Here is a 25705-nt window from a genome sequence, read left to right as displayed (position 1 = left end):
CAAGCTACAAGAAACTCCTGTTGGAACTCACATCAGTGCTCCTCAAGAATATGAAGTACTAGGATCCAATCAGTTGTTGACTTACCTGGTGTGAACCCAGACTGTCCAGGCTTCTGAAACTTTAGCAGATGTAAATGAACCTATGGAAGTAATATATGGGCAAGCACATTACCTCGCACACTGAGCAGTGTAATATCATGGTAGTTGTTGCAGTCCTGCCAGTCCCCTTTCCACTCCCAGATAGGGAAGACCAAACCCTTTTTCCAGTGAGAGGGAATGGTACCATGCTGTGTCAAAGTATCATCTAGACGTAGCCATTCTCCACTCACCCCTATCCCCGCCTTCTCCCTTCCTTGTTCAACAGACATTTCCTTCTTGTTCAAAGTCTCTTTCACCCCATCCATCCAGGAGGCATCTAGATATTTTCCATTAGTTCTCAATCCTACATATATATATATATATGAGGGTAGTAAAAATCTCTTGCATTTATACTTATTTTTATTGCATTATTTTTCTTCTACACATCAGTTACCATAAACAAACTATAACTATGTCAACTCTGACTTTTGATCAATTTTTTATTCAAAAGTCCTCTCTCTCTCAAGTAGGTTGCATACTGTTCAGGTATGCTCTTGAACTTCTTTATCATGTTTTCTATTTGTTTTGGTGTCTCCTGATAATAATTTTTGGGGTCCTTTGACATTGCCTGCAAAATACAGATTACTCTTAACTTATATTTAACATGTCTCAAATAAAGAAGACTGTTAATAGAATAAAATCAAGGTTGAAGATAGGGGGAAATAGAACTGTTAAGAATGGCTAAATGTGAGTTAAGTTAAGGAAATACCTGGCAGAACAGTGAAATTTTTGTAAAGTAACAGGTTGAGTAGCTCAGCTTTTTATTCATAGAAAAAAGTGTTCTTGTCTTGGGAATGTTATTGTGGGGCACTGTAGTATGAAGTAGCCTATGGCCAACAAAATATAGGCCTAGCCATAGATTCAAACTGACCCAGATGTAACTACACAAAAGACACAAGCTACTTCATACTACAATGCCCCACACTAACAATCCCTAAACAAAAACACAATATATCTTTCCTGGGTATGTTGTGGACCCGCCCAGAGGCTGTTGCTGCATACCTGAAGGTTGCAAGTCTTTTGCACAAGAAACCAGGGGCAATGGGTTGATTGAATGAATCAAATAAATGTCTGTCAATTTATCTCTATAACAAGGGCTTTTTCCCCCTAACAAGGAAGGCAGCTATGCCAAAAGACATATACCCACTCCCATTCCTTCCTCCCATCTTAGCCCCTAATGGATGACATGTCATCCCTGTATCCAGCCCACTGCCCTGACTCAGAAGCAATGTGGCATGACACAATAAATCCACAGCAGGGCCACTTCATTTAATCACTGACTCCCTCTCTCTGTCATCTCATGCAGAAAATGAAAAGACGGGGAGATATCCCTTCAGGCTGCATAAGAATATTCATACATAACCACTCCCCACTCCCATCCTCTGCCCTCTCCCTTTCTAGCATCACAGCATCATATATACACAGCCATTCTCCACTCACCCCTATATCCTGCCTTGTCACAATCTTCCTCCATTCACTTCTATTTTTTGCACTCTCTACCCTGCTCCACAGACATTCCTCATGCACCCAAGCACTCCTTAACCCCAGCAATCCATCTCATTCTTGGTCTTCCTCTCTGATTACCTCCAAGAAAAACTAAGTTACAGTTCCTCACCCTACCTTAAAGTCTTCTCCATATTTGTCCATGAAGTAGTGAATCAAACGTACATATTCTTTGGGGAAACGGAATGTGTTCACTCTTTTCTTTACTGCTTGTTTTTCTAGTGTATCAATCTGTAAAGGATGAAAAGGAATTCAATCAGTCAATCTGCTACTTCAGGTCTCTCTTGTGTGAGGGTCAAAGCTCCCAGGAAAAGAACAACAGCCTTCTGATTGGCCCACAAGTCTTTTGAGATGTTGTTGTCTGGGTAAGGCCAGAGTAAAGCAATGTAGGATGAGGTGTTTGTCTTCTGTGTGATGATTCCATCTGGGTCAACTTGAATCTGTGGCCAGGTCTATTCTGTGCTGATGCTGTTTTGAAGCTGGTGGACTGGTCAGTCATGCCAGTGTGGTTTTTGTTTGTTGTGGGAGGGATCTCTTGGTTAGGTGGAGTGAGGAGTTTGAGTGTCTGTTTTGGAATAGTTGTTTTGTGATCTGTATATGTGTTTTAATATGGACATATTACAAGGAGCCGTTGATAGGTTGTTCTACATGTCTGATTAGAATGGTGTTGGTGTAGTTTTCTCATTAAAAATCAATTGGTTGTGCTTGTATTATGTGACCTTCAATGTCAAGAAATGCAGTATAATGGAGTTTGGAAAAAGTAAGAATAGAATATCAGGGCAACATAAGGTTGGTACAAAAGAAGTAAATAAAGTTAGCTCAGAAAAGGACCTAGGAGCAATTATTAGCAAAGACATGTCACCAGACAAGCACATAAACAAAATAGTCGGAGAAACCTACAATTTACTAAGAATAATAAAGGTGGCCTTTAACTACATGGATGAGGAAATGGTATAAAGAAAATATTAATCACACTGATAAGACCAAGATTGGAGTACATTGTGACACTATGGACATCTAACACAAAAAAGAATATAAAGAAATTAGAAAGAATACAAAGACCAACAATTTAAAAATTGACATACAAACAAAGATTGTCCAAACTGGAACTAACAACCCTGGAACAAAGAAGAGAAAGAGAAGACCTACTGGCCATTTACAGAATCATGAAAGGTATGGAAGTCCTTGATAGAGAAGATTTATTAAAGTGGGATAAAAGAAAAACAAGAGGACACGAAAAGAAACTCAAAAAGGATAGTTATAGAAAAGATCTGAAAAAAGAATAGTTTTCCTCAGAGTGATAGATATCTGGAACAAATTGGACAAAAAAAATAGAATGTGCAAAAACCATACAAGAACTTAAAAACAAACTAGATACTGAGAGACACAAAGACAGGTCACTATGAGCACAGCTCCCTTTCCGTGTACTACTAGGTAAATACAACTAAATACACACACACACACACAGATATATATATATATATATATATTTAAACACAGACAAATATGGAGGTGAGGTGGCAAAATGAAACGTTAAGGCTGTATGGAGCTTTATTCAGAACCAGACGTTTCGATCTCTTGGGCCTTCCTCAGTGGACTGAATACAGTCCACTGAGGAAGGCCCAAGAGGTCGAAATGTCTGGTTCTGAATAAAGCTCCATACTCTAGCCTTAAAGTTTCATTTTGCCACCTCACCTCCATATATATATATATATATATATATATATATATATTATATATATATATATATATATATATATATATATATATATACATATATATATATACATATATATATATATATATATATACATATATATATATATATATATATATATATATATATAAATAAGAACTAAATAAAATAGATAAATAAAAATAAACTTACCACTTCATTACTTGGGGCTGCTTTGTTTTTGCATTTATTTTTCTTTGCTGTCTCCTCTGATGGCTGTTCATGTAAATTACTTGATTCTATCTGCTTCTGAAATAGAAAACAATACTGCCAACATATCCATTTTAAATGTTCTCTAATTTCATGACCCCATTCCTGACCAAACAGTGTAAACTTTAGGCAATGATACATCATACATATACCAAGGGCTTTTTCCTTAATGCTCACTTCCAGTCTACAGCTACTTTCACCCCTTGTACATCTCATCACCTTATTTTTACCCACACTTACCTTTAACTTTCTTCTTTCACACACTCTCCCAAACTCTGTCACCAACTTCCTCAATCCCTCTTCTGATCCTGCTACAAGAGCAGTGTCATCCATAAATAACAACTGGCTCACCTCCCACTTTTCTCCATTTTCTTTAACCATCTCCAATCCCTGACCCACTACCTTTGCATTTACCTCTCGCACCACCCATCCATGTATAAGTTGAACAGCCAGGGTGACATAACACATCCCTGACGAAGTCCCACCTTTACCTTGAACCACTCATTCTCTCCATTTCTAATCCTGACACATGCTCTACTACTCTCATAAAAACTCTTGACATATACACACACACACACATACTCTGCAAAAGAAAAACTAACCGCTGTAGATTTAGGTTTCAGTTCCTTGAGAGAGTAGACAAGACCCATATTATTGAGGTTCTTTTGTGCTGGCATAGTCTTGTCCCACGCATTACGCACTGGGTCACTGAAAAAAGAAAGGAAGAAAGAAAATTAATATATATATACATATATATATACATACACACACACATATATATGTACATACAAGTATCAAATATTACAAAAAATTCTATATTCTATACAGTCCATATACAAGGGAGGTTGCCAAACTCAAGACATATACCCACTCCCACCCATTTCACCCCTACCCATTCCACTCCCATCCAACACCATTCCCTTCCATCCCATCTCAACTCCTCATGGATGATGGGTCATCCCCGCATCTTGCCCACTGCCCAGAGTCAGAAGCAATGCAGCAAGACACAGTACATTCACAGCAAGGCTGCTTCACTCAATCAGCAACCCTCCCCTCTCATTCTCCTCACTCAGAAAATTGGAAGATGGGGAGAAACCCCTTTGGATTGCATCAAAACATCACCCATCCCCCACCCACTCCCCTCCTTGCATCACAGTATCATCTATACACAGCCATTCTCCACTCACCCTTATCTCCTGCCTTCTCTCCTCCTTGTTCAACAGACATTCCCCCTGCTCAATGACCCCCTTCACCCCATCCATCCATCTCATCTTCCATCAAACCCCATGCTCACTACATCCACCTGCCTTCCACACCTCCCTTACCAGTTTTCCTTCACTCACTCTTTCCATATGTACAAACCATCCCAATACTTTTTCATCAACCCCATCTCCCATCTCTCACCCCACCCCTGCTCCTCTCCCCTCCCTGTTCCCCATTCCATTCAGCCCTGCAACCCCCATCACACCTCTCAGACAACTCACGCAAACTCCCCCTTTCTGCCCCTCCCAAATTCATTGTCTGCCCCATACAATGCCATTGGCACAATCATCCCTTCATACAGCCCCCTCCCTGCATCCAATCCCAAATGCCTACCTCTCACTATACTTCCCAATCCCTCAAGACACCCATCCACTTCCCTCAATCTACAACTCACCTCTAGCCCTACTCCTCCCCCTCCTGCCACATGCAACCCCAAGTACCCAGAGCCATCCACTTCCTCCTTCCTCTCTCCCCTAATTGCTGCCATCCTCTCCCCTTGTCCGTACATTCCATCACCCCACCTCCACCCACCCCAACTTAAAGTGTATATTCTATACACTTTACAAAAACTCCTTTGCTACTGTGACAGTCTTTCTGCTCAAGAGAAAAGTGGTATTAACTATAACAAAACCTGTTGCATGTCATAGCATTGGTCAAAATTATCTTAAACTACATTTGCTGCAGTAACATTTCCACAACTGAATAAAAAGTCAGAAATAAAATCTGTACAGAAGGTCACAATAGTAAACAAGTTAAGAGGCAATGATTCCATCCATCTTACCAATTGATGTTAGCTGCTACCTTACTCTTCATTCCTTTATTTAGACTTCTTCTATTGATATGATAACCAAATTTGCCCTTCTTTTGTTTCCGTCTCTTCACACTGCATGGGCGACCCATCTTGATTTTGTATCAGAGGTTGCTGTCTCTGGGGATTTAAAAGATGTGTTAATAATCTCAGGTTTTTACACTAGGATGATCACACATGATGCAACAATAATTTGAATGTATACTCTCACCAACCTTAATCACATCCAATCCAATGAAGAATTTTGATGCATAATTTTGCCTACCTAGATGTACAACTCAACTACATATAATTTACACATCCAAATGAACTAGTTAAAATCAATTCCTGACTACATACATTCTGAAGATTTTTCATTTTTGTGGAGACTACACTTCATACACTCATCCCTCATTTAACGAAATTTCAGTAATATATATATATATATATATATATATATATATATATATATACATATATATATATATATATACATATTGTTACGGGCTGCTGGTATGTGAAGAGACGTTACGTATAACGTCTAAGTGCTTAAGAACCAGCGCACTTCTAGAAGCCACTGTAGGACTGAACTATCTGGTCAGGGCCTAGATAATTCGTAAGACTAGAAGTAAAGGTAACAAAGAAGATTCCAGGAAAGGAATATTAAACTAGCGATAAAACTAGTAAACGAAATTATTAATGGAAAATATTTACAGGCAATCAACACAAAAGAGAATGGGCAGTAGGGTCAATGGGACCGTTACACGATTATGGAAATTATCGTTCAAATAAGAAACACAAGATAAGTATGCAATATGGTACTATCTAAGTACAAAGAGATCAGGAACATGCATCAGAATAAGTAATAAGTACAAATATAAGTAAAGTAATGCAATGTATATCAGACACGTAATGTAGGCAAAAAAGGGTGATCACTTCACACCAATCGTCTCATGAATCTAAACCTTCTAGTTTTTATCAAGAGATCAATATGTGGGAATATGACAAGGAATGAGCGGTGTCAACCGCTTATATACCATTGGACCGGAAACTGAATACTTCCGGGTGAGTGTGCGAGTGAGTGAAAGGAGGGGAGGAGGGTAAGTTAACACGTCAACATGGGTAGTTTTAGGACCCTCGACTCGCTTGAACAATCTATTTATTTAGTAACTGTCAAATCTGAGCGCTCCGAACTATTCAGGATTTCGCTTGTCTGTTTGTTCTACAAGAGTGCGCACCTCACCGCACGTAGGCAAGATTACATATAGTGGACGGGCGTTACTGCTTAACATTGTTATAATACATACATAGACAAGAAATATGAACATAGTTATGTAATACAAAGGAACACAATTCTATAACATAATTACACATATGACGTAATATCTAATATTACGTTACACCTCCACCGTTTGGGAAAGCTTTTCACTTTCTGTTGAAAAGCTATGTTCTAGAAAGGACGTCGGCTAAAACATTAAAGACGCCTTTTATATGATGAATAGTTAGATTAAAGGGTTGGAGAAATAAACTCCAACGTGTAAGTCTCGGATTCTTGTTTTTCATAGTCTGTAGGAACTTCAAGGGGTTGTGATCCGAATATACTTGAATGGTAGTTGAGGAACCCAGGTAGACTTCGAAGTGGATAAGGGCCTGGACCAAAGCGAGCGTCTCCTTCTCAATTGTTGAGTAGTTCTTCTGCGCAGGGGACAGCTTCTTGCTGTAGTAGGCGATAGCGTGAAGAACTTCATTGTGTTCTTGCAAGAGGGCGGCACCGATACCGGTGTCGCTGGCGTCGACTTGCAGAAGAAAGGGTCGTTGGAAATCGGGTGCCCTTAGAACTGGTGCGTTAGTGAGAAGGGACTTCAGGTTTTTGAAGGCCGTCTCACAGGTAGGCGTCCACACGAAGTCGTGGTCTTTTCTCAACAGGTCAGTCAATGGTTCTGCTACATCTTGTTTCTCAGATAAGTGTCCTACTTTTATCTGAAGATTTTGTAGTATCTGAGAGTTTTCCAAGGGAATCTCAGGAGGATTAGGCAGGTTATCAGGAGGCTCTTCCGATTCTATTGTGGTAGAGCTGCAAGCTGGAATTGGATCTCTGGAATGATAAGGTTTTAAGGTATTTATGTGACAGAGACGGGAACTCTTTCTTCTGTCTGGAGTTTTGATTATGTAGTTGAGATCACTGGCTCTGGACAAGACTTCATAGGGTCCTTTGTATTTAGCCTGCAATGGATCTCCTGGTATGGGAAGATAAAGTAACACTTGATCTCCTGGAGAGAAAGTTCTAAGTTTAGAATTTTTATCATACCGACCTTTCATTACTCGTTGAGCATTCGTCAAGTTCTCTCTTGCCAACTTCCAAGCTTCTAACAACTTCTCGGTGACCTGGGACACGTATTTCAAAGAAGGAACAGGTGGTTCTTCTTTCATCCATTGTTCATGAAGTATCTTTAGGGGACCACGGACTTCATGACCGAAGACTAATTCTGACGGGCTGAATCCAAGGCTTTCTTGAATTGTTGTTCGGGTGGCGAACAACAAAAAGGGGAGTCCGTCTTCCCAATTTCGAGTGTTCTCAGCACAGAAGATTCTTAACATTGTCTTGAGCGTTTGGTGAAAGCGCTCTAGAGCACCTTGTGATTGAGGATGATAGGCGGAGGAAGTTACATGATTTATACCTAGTGTTACAAGAGTTTCTCTAAACTTGTTGGAAAGAAAATTACTTCCTTGATCACTTTGAATGTTCTTGGGAAATCCTACCATAGTGAAATATTTCAACATTTCTCTGATTATATTTTGAGCTTTAATATTTTTCAAAGGAATGGCTTCTGGAAAACGAGTGCTCATACACATGATTGTGAGAATGTACTGATTTCCTTTACTTGAAGGAGGTAAAGGTCCTACACAATCAATAAGAACTTTTTTAAATGGCTCTTCCATTACAGGAATGGGATGGAGTGGAGCTTCTACAATTTTCTGGTTGGGCTTACCTACAAGTTGACATGTATGACATGTTTTACAATATTGGGCAACATCTTTGACAACCGTGGGCCAATGGAAATGTTGGGTTATGTTGAACAAGGTCTTTCTTACCCCTAAGTGACCTGCTAAGGGAGTATCATGAGCCAATCTTAAAACATTATTCCTGAAACCAAGAGGGAGGACTATTTGATTCCTTACTTGCCATGGCTGGTCAGCGGTTGCGGTGGATGCTCTCCATTTTCGCATTAGGACTCCGTTTTCTATATAGAAACCTCGTGACATATTTTCAACTTCTGGAGAAGAAACAATCTCGTACAAATTTTTAAGAGAATGATCTGACTTCTGTTCTTTGATTAATTCTGCTCTAGATAGAGAAACTGGTGAAGAAGAAGATGGGTCAGTTTGGGAGAATAGGGATTCTAAATTATAGGTCTCCTCTTCAGATTTCCTGTACTGAGATCTGGTTACAGCACAAGCGGGAAACAACTGTAAGTTATCTGAAGGTTCTACTGAGGTCTTAGGGTTATTTGTTATTAAGGGAGAAATGACTTTGCTTCCAGCGATGTCATTGGCCAACAATAAGGATATTCCTACTATGGGAAGAGAGTCTACTACTGCTACTTTAACCATTCCGGTTGTTAAATCAGACCGCAAGAAAACATTATGTAATGGACATTTTATAATTCCTCCAACTCCTTCTATCAATATATCATAACCTGTATATGACTCACCCAGATTCTGCAAGACAGAATTTAAAATCAGACTTTGCTTTGCTCCTGTGTCTCGGAGTATGGAAATAGGATATTGTTGTGAACTACTACTATGAGATATAGTTCCTGAAGATACAAATGGTTTGAAACAAGGATCATGATCTGATGAGGGGGGTTCTACATTACTTGACAATACCGGCTTCTTTGGTAGTGTATCCTGAATAGAGGATTTTGAATCGTCTGATTTTATATTACTTACAAGAGTTGGTGTCTTATTGGAGAATGAGGGTGTCAGTCTCTTTCTGCAATTAGAAATGTGATGGCCAACCTGTTTACAATATGAACAAGTTACAGGGGGATTAGTCTTAAACCTTTCCATTCTTTGCCAAGGTTGGTTTGGAGGATATTGATTGAAATCAGACCTGTAACTGAAATGTGATGGGCTAGACTGATTTTCAAAGCGTTTCTTTGGGGCCCAAGGATCAGAGTATTTTGTTGAATCTGGAATATATGACTTTGACTTTTGGGATTCCATTTGTCTTGACTTAGGTTTATGATTTAGTGTGAACTCATCAGCCAATACAGCAGCTTTAGTTAAAGTTTCGGGAACATGATCATCTATAAAAATCCTAAGATCTGTCTCTAAGGTATTCTTAAACTGCTCCAACAAAATCAACTGTTTAAGTCTATCTAAGGTGTCCGTTTCACTAGCCAAACACCACCTATTGAATAACCTCTCTTGTTGAGCCGCATTTTCTACGTATGTTAACTGAGGTGTCTTCCTATAATTACGGAATTTCTGTCTATAGGCCTCTGGTATTAGTTCATAAGCTTTTAAAATACAAGCTTTCATATTATCATACTCGCTTTCTGCTTCTGAAAGAGAAGTATAAATTTGCTGAGCCTTACCCTTAAATTGTGTTTGAATGATTAATGGCCAATTTTCTTTAGGGATTTGTAACTGTTGCGCCAATTTTTCCCACTGAAGAAAGAAAATTTCTGGCTCTCCCTCTGAAAATATGGGTAAAAGTTTTACATACTTGGAAATATCTATACGACCTTCCTGAACTACGGGTTGTCTATCAACAATCCTAGCTTCTACTTCTGCCTTCTTTAATTCTAACTCTGCCAATTTGACTTTAGTTTCGTCTTCTCTAGCTTTAAATTCTGCCTCAATTTGCATTTGTTTCAGTTTAGTTTCCTCCTCTTTAGCTACTTGTTTCGCTTTAGCTTCCTCTTCTCTAGCTCTAAATTCCGCCTCAATTTGCATTTGTTTCAGTTTAGTTTCCTCCTCTTTAGCTACTTGTTTCACCTTAGCTTCCTCTTCTCTAGCTCTAAATTCTGCCTCAATTTGCATTTGTTTCAGTTTAGTTTCCTCCTCTTTAGCTTTAAGTTCTGCCTCAATTTTCATTTGTTTCAGTTTAGCTTCCTCCTCAATTTCTACTCTCCTGACCTTTAATTCAATCTCCTTAATCTTAAGTTCGGTTAGTCGTGCCTCTATTTCTAACCTATTTGAAGGAATTTGTATAGCTGTAATCTCTTCTGGAGATAAGATCTCATCTTCGATCAGATTTTCAACGAGTTCCTGAAGTATTTTTTTCTTTCGCAAACTTGTATCAATGTCTACTCCAAAGTGCTTGCCTATTTCTATCAAAGTGTCTTTAGTTTGTTTCTTTAAGAAACTTACCTTGGGATTTTGAACGAATTCTTGAACTATATCATCCATCTCTATAAGAATGTGTTAAATACCTGATCCAATATCCTGGCAAGGTCGCCACTTTGTTACGGGCTGCTGGTATGTGAAGAGACGTTACGTATAACGTCTAAGTGCTTAAGAACCAGCGCACTTCTAGAAGCCACTGTAGGACTGAACTATCTGGTCAGGGCCTAGATAATTCGTAAGACTAGAAGTAAAGGTAACAAAGAAGATTCCAGGAAAGGAATATTAAACTAGCGATAAAACTAGTAAACGAAATTATTAATGGAAAATATTTACAGGCAATCAACACAAAAGAGAATGGGCAGTAGGGTCAATGGGACCGTTACACGATTATGGAAATTATCGTTCAAATAAGAAACACAAGATAAGTATGCAATATGGTACTATCTAAGTACAAAGAGATCAGGAACATGCATCAGAATAAGTAATAAGTACAAATATAAGTAAAGTAATGCAATGTATATCAGACACGTAATGTAGGCAAAAAGGGTGATCACTTCACACCAATCGTCTCATGAATCTAAACCTTCTAGTTTTTATCAAGAGATCAATATGTGGGAAATGACAAGGAATGAGCGGTGTCAACCGCTTATATACCATTGGACCGGAAACTGAATACTTCCGGGTGAGTGTGCGAGTGAGTGAAAGGAGGGGAGGAGGGTAAGTTAACACGTCAACATGGGTAGTTTTAGGACCCTCGACTCGCTTGAACAATCTATTTATTTAGTAACTGTCAAATCTGAGCGCTCCGAACTATTCAGGATTTCGCTTGTCTGTTTGTTCTACAAGAGTGCGCACCTCACCGCACGTAGGCAAGATTACATATAGTGGACGGGCGTTACTGCTTAACATTGTTACAATACATACATAGACAAGAAATATGAACATAGTTATGTAATACAAAGGAACACAATTCTATAACATAATTACACATATGACGTAATATCTAATATTACGTTACAATATATATATATATATATATATATATATATATATATATATATATATATATATATAAATGAATGAAAATTTCAAAGTTATGCACTGTTCATAACTTCATAGAAATTTATATGAAAAAGTATCTTCAACCAACAAATAAAATCAATTTATGTATACAGTCAATACAAGAACCAATTACAAAATTCTGATGTATGCATGGCAGCTACATGGCAGTTTGTTTATGTTTTGAGCAGCAACACTCAAACATTGAATTTCAGTGCTTTATATGTCTGTGCCTAATTCTATGACAGGGTCAAAATGTGATTTTTGTTTGTAAGAATGTATCTTGACTTATATAATGGGAGTCAATGGGAAAATGAAATTAGTTTTACTCATTTTTGCTTAAATGAATTTCCAGGAACGTAACTTATTCGTTAAATGAGGTACATGTGTATGCGAAAAACCCTCTCACCATTATAATATAGTGACGCCCTTATTTTCTAGTGTGTCTGGCAATATTACCAAAATTCTAGAAAACCAATAAATGAATAATGTCAAGTTATAAAAACAACCACAGTAATGGACAACTCTTGGTATTCTTTGGGAAGGAATTTGGGAAATTGTAAAAACAGAAGAAGGGTGTTCAATGAACCCTAAATGATTTGTTTTTATGCGAAGTATAATTTTAGTTGTATTTGAAAAGTTTATTAATTTTCTAAGAAAATATTGCCCAGTGAGAAATATATAAATATATACATATATATATATATATATATATATATATATATATATATATATATATATATATATATATTTATATATATATATATATAATAATTATAATAATAATAATAATTTTTATGGCTGTCGCACAGAGGACTGGAACCTACTGCTCTGCGGCCAAGAGGCTGCCCAGGTGGTGACTTAAACCAATTAACTACTGAAGCTAAGTGGTTTAAGGCACTGTCTCGGCAGCCTCTTGGCCTCAGAGCTGTAGGTTTGAGTCCTCTGCACAACGGCCATAAAAAAAAAGATTGATGTTGCTGCTCAATAGCAAATTTCTCATATATATACATATACATATATATGTGTATATATATATATATATATATTGTAAACAACCTGTTCTCTCTCTGTCTCACTGTAATGATATTATCTTTATTATATCCAATTGTTAAATGACACATTGAAAATGGTTAGTATGGCCTTTTTTTCATATAAAGACTGGGGGAAATGAAGACTGAATTGAAAAGTAAATACTTTCAAAAGTAGTTAAATACTTTCAAAAGTAGTTCAAACTTGAAAATTGCCACTATGAATTGGGCAAAATCCAAAATTTGTATTGGTTAACATATTTCAGGTGGTGAGTATTAGATTTGAAACCCATATTGGCTGTGAGATAGAGGAATGTGAAGTACAGTGGAACTTGGAGAAGCCAACCATTCTAATCCCAAGATCAATTAATTGACCTAAGTCCTGAGCTATGACAGAATATAGACTTACTGAAAAGTTGTCCCTAGGAAGGAGACCCTTTGTTTTCAAGTGAAATATGTGGAGGTACTTTCTTGTGCACAAGATGGAATTTGGATCCAAATGTTGTCCAATGTTTCATAAGTTTTGGCTTCAAAGCAAAGTTATTATCTGTATTGTTTGCTGAACCCTGAGTTAGTTATATATGATGTTTATTTATTGACTTTTATATATTCCTGTTATTGAGTTATATTCACACATATAGTGTATACGTATATATAAAATATAAAATATAATATATATATATATATATATATATACACACACACACACACACACATACATATATACATTTCGATAAATTCTGAGTAAACACCTAGCTTTGTTTATGCAATGGGGAACTGTGTTTATCGAGTGACTGAAATGATAAAATAGAGTAATTTCTCTTAATGAATAACACAAAAAATGGAAAATGATGAAGAAGAAAGACATAAATATAATGAACCAATGAAGTGAAGATTGGATGTAAGCAGTGTAGAATCACCATTAGGTGTTATACCGAAAAAATGTTGCATCATTGAAACACCAAAAATAAATCAAAGGTTAGACACTGCTTTTTCAGGGTTTGTAAAAGAAAGTGGAATAATAGGTAAAGGTTTAGAATGGGAAAGAGAATAAAGATATAGAAATATCCTAAGAAATCAGGAGATTACAGAATTAATAAATGAAATTATAGATCTGAAAGCTGAATACAGGACAATGTATAAAGAAAGTTATCCACAGACAGCAGTGTTTATGAGCTTTGATGTGACAAATTATGATGTACATATGGGATATGGTGTTGTCATTGTTGATAACAAGGTAGCAGGGCTTGAAATGAATAGGAACATGCAAGCATATGGAAGTGATACTGATAGTGGTGATGAAGATAACAGCAATTGCATCCCACAGCCCATCACCAATCTTTTTGACCTCACTACTACCAATATGTGGATGAGGGAGGGATGGGGGGAGGGAATATGTGTGAATGATATTTTGATGCAGCCTGAGGGGATTTCTCCCTGTCTTCTCTTTTTCTTCATGAGGGGATGGAGAGGGGGGATCCCCAATTAAATGAAGCAACCTTGCTATGGATGTGCTGTGTCTAAATTGCTTCTAACCCAGGGCAGTGGGCAAGATTCAGGGATGATTTGTCATCCAGGAGGAGCTAAGAAAAGAGGGAGGGAGGGGTGGTGAATGGGAGTGGAATATGTGGGGATGAAATCGGTGGGAGTGACATTTTTCTATATCAAAAATGTAATACAAATTGCGAAAGTTCAGTAAAGTTAGTATGATCGCTATCACAATAACAGATCATGGCCAATGTTTTGCCTCCTTCATGCGCACGCAGGTATCTACATGAAAACATTGCAGGGGTAACCAGCTGTGGTCACCTTACAAAAAAGCTGAAACCCAAGCACTAGAATCAGTTCAGAGGTCTTTTATTGGTAAGATTACAGCCATGACAAATTACAACTATTGGGAACACCTGAAAATATTGAAACTTTATTCTCAACAAAGAAGACATGAAACATATATAAATTATAATAAACACATATACATTATAATCATATACATGTGGAAAATACTTGAAAAATTGGTGCCAGAACCTAGCCTAATCCCACTACATGCCAAATTCAACAACTGCACAGGATGAAAGTGCACAATATAATCACTTCCCACATAAGGTTCAGTAATAATTCAAACCCTCCTTGCAGAGAGCTTTACCTACAATGGTCTAATATTATTTAACTCAACTCCAAGAACTAAGGGATGTTACCAACTCCCCCATTAAAACTTAAAAAAAATATATATATATATATATATATATATATATATATAAGTTTCTGAGCATGATTCTTGACAAACCACTGGTGCCTGGATACACAGCACACTGCAGAGCAACCTCAGACTCTGTGCAAGACAAGCTGAACCTCTAGATGAGGAATGCTAGGAATGGCTGCAGCAGTGGACCACTACGACTATGAGGACTACCTTCAAAATTTCACCAAGTAAGTAAAGTAAGGTAAATTTTTAGAAGTGCACACATATGTTATATAGCAATAGAAAATTAATTATTAATCTTCTAAATTATAATCCATCAATATAATATGGATTTTCTTGGCAGAAATCAATAACAAAAAAGTTGCTAAAACCAATTTATTAACAAACGAAGTTGTGGCAGTTGAAAGATATGCCATGTTTGTTTTGATTGATGCCGAGATTGAAGAAATTAAAGGATAAATTTGTCTATTCTAACCTAACCTATCTTACCTAACCTATATTTAGTAATTTGGTACTTCAAATCATCTAGGTCATTGTCATCACAGATGCTGACCTGATTATTATTGTATAGGTACCCCCACAAAATTTAAAAAAAAAAAATTAACCTTTATATTATTGTTGCATATGAAAGACAACTTTATTAGAAACAAAATGCTTTTTAAATTTTTGAAATAGCTTGAAAAATAAGGGAGATACGATTTTTTGAATTATTTTCTTAGCCCGCATTTTTGGCTCGACTTTACCATAACAAAGTGTTAGAATTAAGGGTGGTAATTTGTAAAGATTTTGGTAAAGAAATACACATTAACTCTAAACCACTGGTCCAATTTTATTAAAATTCGGAATACTTGGGTTTTATGGATCAACAAATCACATGAGCATGTCAAAAACAAAGTGAGACATCTCCATCATACCATATTTGCCTTTTCATGGCAACCATGAAGCTGTCGCTAAACGCCGACCGAAGTCGACCGACGCCGACCAAAACCACACAATCACGGTTTTTGCTCAAATGCATAATTTATATATAAAAAATAGCACATGGTTGCATTATTTGACCTATTTTCTTTAAAATGGATAATTTCCACGTAAAATGATCGAAGAGAAGTTACGTTTTTATCCTCTGAAAAATTATCAGCCGGCAACCAACGCCGACGAAACCCAAACAATGACGTTGGTTGCCGGTTGATAATTTTGTAGAGGATAAAAACGTAACTTCTCTTCGATCATTCTACATGGAAATCACACATTTTAAAGAAAATAGGTCAAATAATGCAACCATATGCTATTTTTTATATATAAAATATGCATTTGAGCAAAAACCGTCATTGTGTGATTTTGGTCGTCAATGGTAATAGTAAACAAAATCGAACGCGAACTGGACGCATCAGATTCATGGTAGAAGTAGAAGTCTTCTACTACTACTACTAGACTAGACTAGTAGTAGAAAGTAGTCAAGTAGTAGTGTGTGTCAAGACTAGTAACTAGTCTTGACACTTCTCATGGACATGGCATGATGGTGATGTGTAAACAACAACAAACACGAACTGGACGCATCAGATTCATGGGTGATATAGCTAAATTCCGGGGACTTTAGCTCAAACACGAATAAGTCAATGATATTAAGCTTCTCAATTCCGGGAGAAAATAGGTTGAAAAACTTGTTTATGTAACTTAAAATTATGTTTAGACAATCCTTACCTTAATATTTTTACTCGGAAAACTATGTTGCCGAGTTTGATAACCAAATTTCCGTTTAAGTCGCTGAAAAATTGTTTCTATTTCAAGAATTAGCCTTACACTTGCAAAAGAACAAGGTAATTTGAATATCTTGCGCATGCGCAAAGCGCGGGAAGCATTCAAATTGAACTTAACAAAAGCTAGTGGGCCGCAACATTTGGCCATGAAAACAACACATGATCGACAGTGGCGCCGCGCGCGGATTCCGGGGTACCTATATTGTACCTCAGGCAATCAACAGATGACAGCAGAACCCCATGTTCTCTCAAAAAGTCCAAGGAAACCCTATTGTCTTTGTAAATACTAAATGCGTTTATTAACGTCACCTGGAGTTGGAGAACACCTGGTCCACAATGTGAAAGCCATCATCTAATTGACAGTGACTGGACTGGACAGATGACAACATGACATCTGGACTGTATCCTAGTGACTTCATTCGTTAGAAGGTTTGCTTGTAGCAAGGTTTTTTGGTATTTATTTCCACCAAGAAAATTGCATATTTGATATTACATTGAACATTCATGTATTATAATTTACAAAACTATTTAATTTTCTAATGCTATATCACGTGGGTGTGCACAACTAAAAAATAATAGCATAAGTAACCTATGTTAGATTAAAATGAAATTACTATTTTCTGCCATTGCCCCCCCCCCCAAAAAAAAAAAAAATCCCCACATGTCCCCAAAGATCGTTGTGGTGGAGGAGGGGGGGGATTATCGCAGAAAATTATAAATAATGATCTGTAATGGAAGTTAATGGAACAGTTGCATGAATCACTTTAAGAATTGGGACAAAAACGTATATCACGAAAAAATAATGGGCGAGATTTGATTGCAATTGCTGCGACTTCTGTCTTCACCTGCATCGTTAATTTCTCTAGCCAATACACCACATATGCCATTCTTTATACTACCAAAATTATGTTATCACCTGAATCGAACGCTAGCTCTCTGTATCTGTGTTGGTGTAGATGCAGAGTTATATTATTTATATCAATATCTCCTTAAGGTTCGTCTTTCTTGTGTATTTACACGTGCACTAACGAATGTTTACAAGTTACCAAGCTATCGCGTTGCCAAACGTACGATGTTACAAAAATGTTCTCGTACATATTGTGCCAGTACGCATGTACCACTGAGAGGTACAAAACAGCATAGGAACAAACATACATACATATATCAAATGCTTTTTCCCCTTACAGTGGAGGTAGCCAAAAAACAAAGTCATGAAATCCACTCCCACCCATTCCATCTCCACATACTCCATTCCCATTCACCCCCTTACCTCCCTCTTTTCTTGGTTCCTGCAACTCGCCCACTGACCTGGGTCAGAAGCAGTGTAGGAAAACACAGTATATCCACACCAAGGTCGCTTCATTAAATCGGCGACCCCCCTCTCCGCCCCCTCGTGCAGAAATGGAGAAGACGGAGAGAAATCCCTCCGGGCTGCATCAAATTATTTTTCACACCCCATTCCCCCACTCACTCCCTTTTATGCATCATATCATCATTCATACACAACCATTCTCCATTCACCCCTATCTTCTGTCCTCTCTCGTCTTTCCTTCCCAATTCCTCTTTAACCCTATCCATCCACCTCATCCTTGGTCACCCCCTCATATTCACTTCTTCCACCTCTACCTTCCACACCTCTTTCACTAATCTTTCTTCATTGATTCTTTCCATGTGTCCAAACCATCCCAATACTTTTTCATCAACCCTATCTACCAACTCTATTTCCACCCCAATTCTCCTCCTCACCTCCTCGTTTCTCACTCTATCCAACTTAGTAACCCCTATCATACTTCTCAGGCACATCAACTCAAACACATTCAAACTCCTCCTCTCTTATGTTCTATGTTCCTGTCCCATACAGTTCTGTCGGCACAATCACTCCTTCATACAATCTCCTCTTGGCAACCATTCACAAATGTCTATTTCTCATTACACTTTTTAATCCCCCAGTACATTCACTAGCTTCTCGTAATCTACATTCTACCTCCACTTCCACTCCTCCCTTTCTTGCCACATTCGCACCCAAGTATCTAAAAATATCCACTTCCTCCAGTCTTTCTCCCTTAATACTCACCTACACCCTGCTGCCACTTTCTCCCCTTGTACATCTCATCACCTTACTTTTACCCATATTTATCTTCAACTTCTACATTTTCTTTAACCATTTCCAATCCCCGACCCACTACACTTGCATTTACCTCTCGCACCACCCCATCCATGTATAAGTTGAACAGCCAGGGCGACATAACACATCCCTGACAAAGTCTCATATTTATCTCAAACCACTCACTCTCTCCATTTCTAATTGTAATACAAGGTTTACTACTCTCGTAAAAACTCTTGACAGATCTTAAAAGCTTTCCTCCTATCCCATATATCTGCAATTCCTCCCACAGTGCCTTCCAGTGTACACTGTCATAAGCCTTTTCCAAACCCATAAAAGCACCCCTCCCAAAAAAAAAAAAAAAAAAATCCTAAAGCTTTCTCACATATCTGTCTTATCACAAGAATCTGATCTACGCAACCCCTACCTGTCCTAAACCTACACTGTTCCTCACCAATTACTCCCTCTGTTCATCTCCCAATCCTCTCAATGAAGACCCTCCCATAAGCCTTCGAACTACACTTAATAAATTGATCCCTAGACTCACACCTGTCCCCTTTTCCTTTGTAAAGTGGAACTATACAGGCACTCTTCCAGTCCTCCAGCACTCTACCCTCTCTTGAACAGACAGAATAACCTCACCAGCCAGTCCATCATAACCGTATCTCATTTTTTTTCAGGCATTTTGTATGACATCCATCCAACCTAAGTACCTTACCTCCTCTCATCATTTTAACAACTGCCTCCACCTAATCTTTCCTTATTTCTCCTTCATTTTCCTCATTACTCACTGTCATATTCTTAGCGCTTCCCACTGCAACTACCTTTCATCTCTATCCTCTTTCACATTCAGCAACTCCCTAAAATACTCTGCCCATCTTCCTCTTATTGCCTTCTCTTCTATCATCATCTTTCCATCTGCACCTTGTACATTTTCTTCTCTACTTGATTCCCTTCCTCTTCCTCTCTTAATTTCCTTCCAAAACATCTTTTTATTACTTTCAAAAAGGTGTCATACTCTTACCCCATTCCACATCTGCTCTCCTCTTCGCCTCCTTTATCTCGTGCTTTACTTCTCTTCTCTTTTCTTTGTACCTTCCATATGATTCTCGCGTCCTATTTTGTAACTAATCTGTGAAAGTTCGCTTCTCTTCTACCTTCTTTGTCTCCTCATCCCACCATTCACTACACCTTCCTTCTACATCCTCCCTTCCTCCTTATTCCACACACCATCTTTGCACATCATGTGACTTCCTCCTTGAAACATCCCCATTCCTCCTTCAATCCTAGTTCCATTTTATCCTTCACTCCCTCCCACTCCCCCGCAGCTTTTTCTTGTACGCCCTCTCCTTTTCTTTCTCATCTAATCAGTTCACTTTAAACACCTTCCTACCTTCTGCCCTTTTCCTCTTTCTCTATTTACAGTGTTTAAGAAGAAAGTCAAACATAAGTACACATGGAAAAGGGTGGCGGATGGAAGGATGGTAGATGGAACGTTATTGGACTATAAAGTGGTAACTAGGAGTATCAGTATGGTAGGAAGAGTTAAGGATGTACATGTTCTAAAGGGAGAGAGTGGGGGAATATTAGATATATTTTTTGGTGGAAGGTAAGTTGAGAATGGAGAATAGATGGAGAAAGAGGAACATATAAGAACATACAAATAAAGGAGACTGCAAAAGACCATAAAGCCTACACAAGGCACTTCTATGTCCATTACCACCTGTTATGCCCACTCATAAAGTAAAAGTTGTGGTTTGAATATATAATAATAAATACTTTTAATTTTTGTTACTATTCGTTACTAAATATCCCCATAGAAAATACATTAATATATTACATTAGTTACGGAAATTAATTACAAGGAATTGTATATCAAATAAACTATATATATATATATAAGATATAAAACAAGTATAATCCTTTCACTCGTAAACTGCTAGAATTTACAATGTAAACATTGTAATGAATGCTATATGGCGGAAAGTTTCAACGAGTAAAAACAGCAACAGGTGTACGCTTGTAGTTGTTTGACAGTAATATACTTGTTTTAAACGTAGTCTTCATGTTATATGTGAATTAGGTTATGAAAGCAATAATAACAGTGGTGTGGCTAAGTTACCAGTGTCATGATGAGAAGTACATACCCTATTCCACAAACCAATGTTAAATGTACGCAAGACAATTCTGATTCCTGGGAATCTCAATCTGACTATTTTTTAATGTGCCCCCCCCAAAAAAAAAATGCGAATTGTAAGTTGACATTTCACATATAAATTGTATTATAGGTTGTCTTTCTCTTCCAGTTGTCAGAATTATCTTGTCATGTGATCTGTAAAGAATAGTGTCTCATGTCTGGCCTTAAGTTTACTATCAAAATATTTTTTCTTTTAATCTTTGCGTGCATATTATGATGCTTGGGTAACCATACGGCATTATTTTAGTTGTGCACACCTTCGCGATATCGTATAGGTGTGCACAACTAAAATTTCACCTAAATGTTGAGTACTACTGTGGTTGAAAACCTAATTCCATCAGGGTGCACCGGCTGTCTGCATATGACATAGTTCTATGGAAAAGAAAAAATGTACAAATATCCTTGGCAACCTTTTACGGCAATCTGGTTTTATTAATTCATGTCCAAACTAGCATGATGTCATTCACTGATAACACTTTTTAACCAGTATTTATTTCTAAATAAGTGTGCTGGTGATGTAATTGGAAGTGCGCTGGCTTCATGTTTGCATAGTAGATAGATAGATAGACTTTATTTGGCAAAGAATCAATACACATGAAGTGCAGATAATGACAAGAACAAATAGTTCGAAATAATAATTGCAAATTGCCGAGGATAACACAAAAAGCTTGTAATCTAATTGTTTGAAACCCACATTTCTCTCCAATTCCCAGGAGTGAAGTGCTCCAACAGTTGAAGTGCACAGGGCAATGGTAGCTGCTTTGGCTGCAGTTATGCATCTCCTGGCATAGGCTTCTCCCCTTCTATACCCTGTTGCAATGAAAGAAGTCTGTGCAGCTCATCAACAGCCTGGCTCCCTATTGCCTGTCCTTGTACAATCCATCTGGGTATGAATGTAAGACCTTTTGTATTGCAGAATAGGACTAATTTTTCATTCTTGTTCTGACAAAAGCACAATTTAACTAATGTGGTCACTGTTTTTTTGCTGGTGCCACCACACCATGTTTAAGTATGATAATATATAAGATCACTTTATAAGCTAATCCACCTAACCAAACCTACTTATCTAACATACCTATTTACTTAACCTACCTACTTATTTCACATAACTACTAACCTTCGTTGGCACCAGGAGGAGGCAAGATAAAAGGGAAGGTGGGGGTAAATGGGAGTGGAGTATGTGGGGATGCAGTGGGTGGGAGTGGATTTTATGCCTTTGTTTTTTGGCTACCTCCCTTGTAAGGGGAAAAGCCCTTGGTATATGAATATACTAACCTTCCAACTAAGCTCGTCCATGTACTAACCCAACTTGTATAACCTAATCTAATCTAGGTTACATAGGTAGTAGATTAGGTTAGGTGTGGAAGTAAGATTTGAAAAACTCCCAGCATGCCTTTTTCCTCTTCTTAACATATTTTCCCAATAGTTTTCAGTATTTATAGGGTCTTGTTCAGTTACCAGTTTCACATTTTTTATTTCTTAAGAGATTATTTTTTTTCCAAGAAAGAAAAAATCTGTCACAATTTATCAGAAACAAAACCATAGTTACTGAATATTTGAACTGAATAAAAGGAAATTTCTTTTAACCACTTCTGTAGGATGACACCTAGGTAGGCGTTATGAGGCATGAGTGAGTTCATGAGGATGCTGGTGTTGGTGTCTTGATTACATTTTTTTTTGTAGTTGTATATGAGTTACCCCCAGTTTATGTGAACTGGTTTAATAAAAAAATTTGTGTTTATTATTACTTGGAGTAAAAAAGAATGAGTAATACAGCAGTGAGTTTATATTTTAAAATGCGAGTAGTATAATGCAAATTACATGTGGCAGCTGATGCTGCACATGAGAATTTGAGTTGTACTAAAGTGGTTAAGGATGATATGGGTGGATGGGAGATATGGATTTTTGTGAGTACATACATCCCTCGGAGTGATAAAAGCAGAGAGGAAAGAGAGGCAGTTTGGAGTGAGTTAAATGAATGTATAGAAAGTTTTGGGAGGAATGGAAATGTAAAGGTGTTGGGGGATCTCAATGCTAGAGTAGGGGAAGAGCTGATAGTTGGAGTAGGAGGGAGGTTCAAGGTGTCAGGTGAGAGTTATAGTGGAGAGAATATAAAATGTGTTTAGAAAAAGAGTTGATGATAGCAATTACAGCATAAGTATATGTGGGGAAGAATAGTGGAGATGAGGGTGGTTAATAGAGTACTAGTGGATTATGTAGTGGTACTCAAAGGGAGGATTGGAAGTTTGGGGTGTAAATCTTTCCAGAAAATAAGAGTAGGGTATTCTCAGATCATTTGTGGAAAGGAAATTGAGTGAAGGAAAAGGGAGGAAGATAGAGAGGTGCTGATAGTAAACAAATTAAATGAGAAGGATAAAGGGAAAGAATACCAGGAGAAACTGAGAGTAGTGTGGGAGGTGGTGAAGGTAAGGGGTGAAACAGGAGATATGTTAAATGGGTTTGTTTCATGGAGGAAGTGATATAATGCACAAAAAAGATGGTATGTGGAATGAGGAAGATGGAACAGAAGCAGTAGTGAAGGGTGGAATGGAAAAGTGAAGGGAGTGGTAAAAGAAAATATATAGTCTGTGTCTTGCTGCATTGCTTCTGACCTGAGCAGTGGGGAGTGGTCAGAGAGGGTCCCTCTTCCACTAAGAGCCAAGATAAAAGGGAAACAAATAATTGTGGGATTGGGGTGAATGTATGCTTTGGCTGGCTACCTTGCTTATAAGGGAGAAAAGTCCTTTTGGTATAGAGATAGTTATATGTAAATTTTTGTAAACTAGCTATTTTGTGAGAACTAAGGGCTTTGCTCATATTAGTCAAATAATTTGATTCTTCTTTTTGATTCATAATTTTTGTTGAAATACCCTATACTTTTAACCTCTTCACTCACAAGCACATTAAGCTGCCTGATGTACAATGATTTGATGATGCATCACAACATGCACATTGTAAAATATAAAGTTATAGCTGTAATACTCATTCTCTTTCACCCTAAATGTTGATAACCACAGAAAATGAGATCAAGCCTGTTCACAGAATATGGGGGTCACTCAGCTACAACTACAAAATAAATATAATCAGGATGCTGATGTCAGCATCCTCCTATACCAACTCCTGCCTCATGACACTGATGTAGGCATCATCATATGCTTAGGGTTAATGAGACAATCTAATATTCTAATTGATTCCATTATGAGTCTGCTCCCTAAAGCCTATAGTAAAAACATGAACATTTGTTACTTTAATCCAGTTCGTAAAAATTGTCTTGTACACATGAAAAAACAAATACTCATTTGGTTAGTATTTTCAGCAGTACCCAATTGTATTTATTGTCTTCAGCTAAAGTAGTTGTAATGGCTGATGAAAAGAATCAACATGAAGCTTTGCGAGAGAAATTTGTTTCTGTGGTGACAACCGTGCTTTCTGGAGGAGATGAAGGAAATATTCTCATGGTGCTAAACTCTCTCACAAATATATGTCGAAATGATGAAGGTCTCTTGGTTGATACTGCACAAAATTCAGAACATCAAGTCAAGGAACTTCCAGCTAGAGGTTTGATGACACCCATTTCCATTTTGAATACCTTGTAATTATATTGTTTATATATATATATATTTATATATATATATATATATATATATATATTCTATTACCCTCATAAACGTAAATTGCATATCTTTACAGCTTTTTCCTGCTGGCTACTTAGTGTGTTGGTGGAGTTACATGGTTCAGATGAAATTAATAGTAAAAATAGGGAGCTCCAAGTCAACATCCTCCAGTTGCTTGCAAACAAAAACAAAGAGTTATTTGCAAGCATAATTAAGGAGCTCATTATTATTTCTAAAGGTTAGTTAGTTAGTTATTTTATATTTTTTCACATTGTCTTCAGTTTCTGTACTCCATTCTGCTGTCCTCTTTAAGCTCCTTCTTTATTGCCTCTGACTCCACCTCTTTGTTGTGATATTTCCCCCAAAGATAAAAAGATTTGGTTATTGCCAGTAAAATACTACTTGTTCTACATCAGATGACCCACTTTATCTCCCCCTCCTCTTTTAATACTTTTGGGATGAAGAAGAGTCACTTGTCCTCTGCCACAGTTTTGCATTGATAATGAATTCATTGCCCCAAGTCTTCTTGCAGGAGATTCACAGCTCCCAGGCAACCAGCACATTACTGGATTGGCTCACAAGTCACTCAGAGAAGATCTTTTGTTTTTGTCTGGGTAGGGCAATGTAGAATAAGGTGTTCTTTGTCATCAGTATGGTGGCTGTATTTGAGGCAAGTGGCCTGGCCTATACTGTTGTTGTGGGAACTCTCTAATACATAATGATAGTCTGAACACAGTTCCAACTTGGACATT

General features: G+C 37.6%; 2 protein-coding genes across 5 annotated transcripts in view; one reads left to right on the top strand and one right to left on the bottom strand.

The window, feature by feature from the left end:
• Positions 1-480: 480 nt before the first annotated feature.
• LOC143033702 (nucleolar protein 16) lies at positions 481-18113 on the bottom strand. The gene is made up of 6 exons (XM_076199189.1): positions 17955-18113; positions 5631-5777; positions 4189-4294; positions 3530-3625; positions 1759-1872; positions 481-706 (listed from the first exon to the last, which is right to left on the bottom strand). The coding sequence occupies exons 2-6, from the start codon at positions 5747-5749 to the stop codon at positions 554-556; spliced, it is 588 nt and encodes a 195-aa protein (XP_076055304.1). The 5' UTR covers positions 5750-5777; positions 17955-18113; the 3' UTR covers positions 481-553.
• A 3936-nt stretch (positions 18114-22049) lies between these two features.
• Positions 22050-25705, top strand: part of LOC143037248 (serine/threonine-protein kinase atr-like) — a 144077-nt gene continuing 140421 nt past the window's right edge. For 3 of the 4 annotated variants that reach the window (XR_012967459.1, XM_076205391.1, XM_076205379.1), the window contains exons 1-3: positions 22050-22226; positions 24685-24897; positions 25030-25191. Coding sequence is in view for 3 of the 4 variants with exons in the window: in XM_076205391.1 (XP_076061506.1) it covers positions 24699-24897; positions 25030-25191 (361 nt within the window). In the remaining variant the exon portion in view is untranslated. Of the gene's footprint in view, positions 22235-24684; positions 24898-25029; positions 25192-25705 lie in introns of all 4 variants that reach the window. The other variant, XM_076205385.1, reaches the window with a different exon arrangement.

The sequence above is a fragment of the Oratosquilla oratoria genome, chromosome 2 (assembly GCF_046742065.1).
Source record: "Oratosquilla oratoria isolate Oo_2021 chromosome 2, ASM4674206v1, whole genome shotgun sequence".
Classification (NCBI taxonomy): Eukaryota; Metazoa; Arthropoda; class Malacostraca; order Stomatopoda; family Squillidae; genus Oratosquilla; species Oratosquilla oratoria.
Note: the sequence above shows the minus strand (reverse complement) of the source record. Positions and strands in the feature narration are given on the sequence as shown.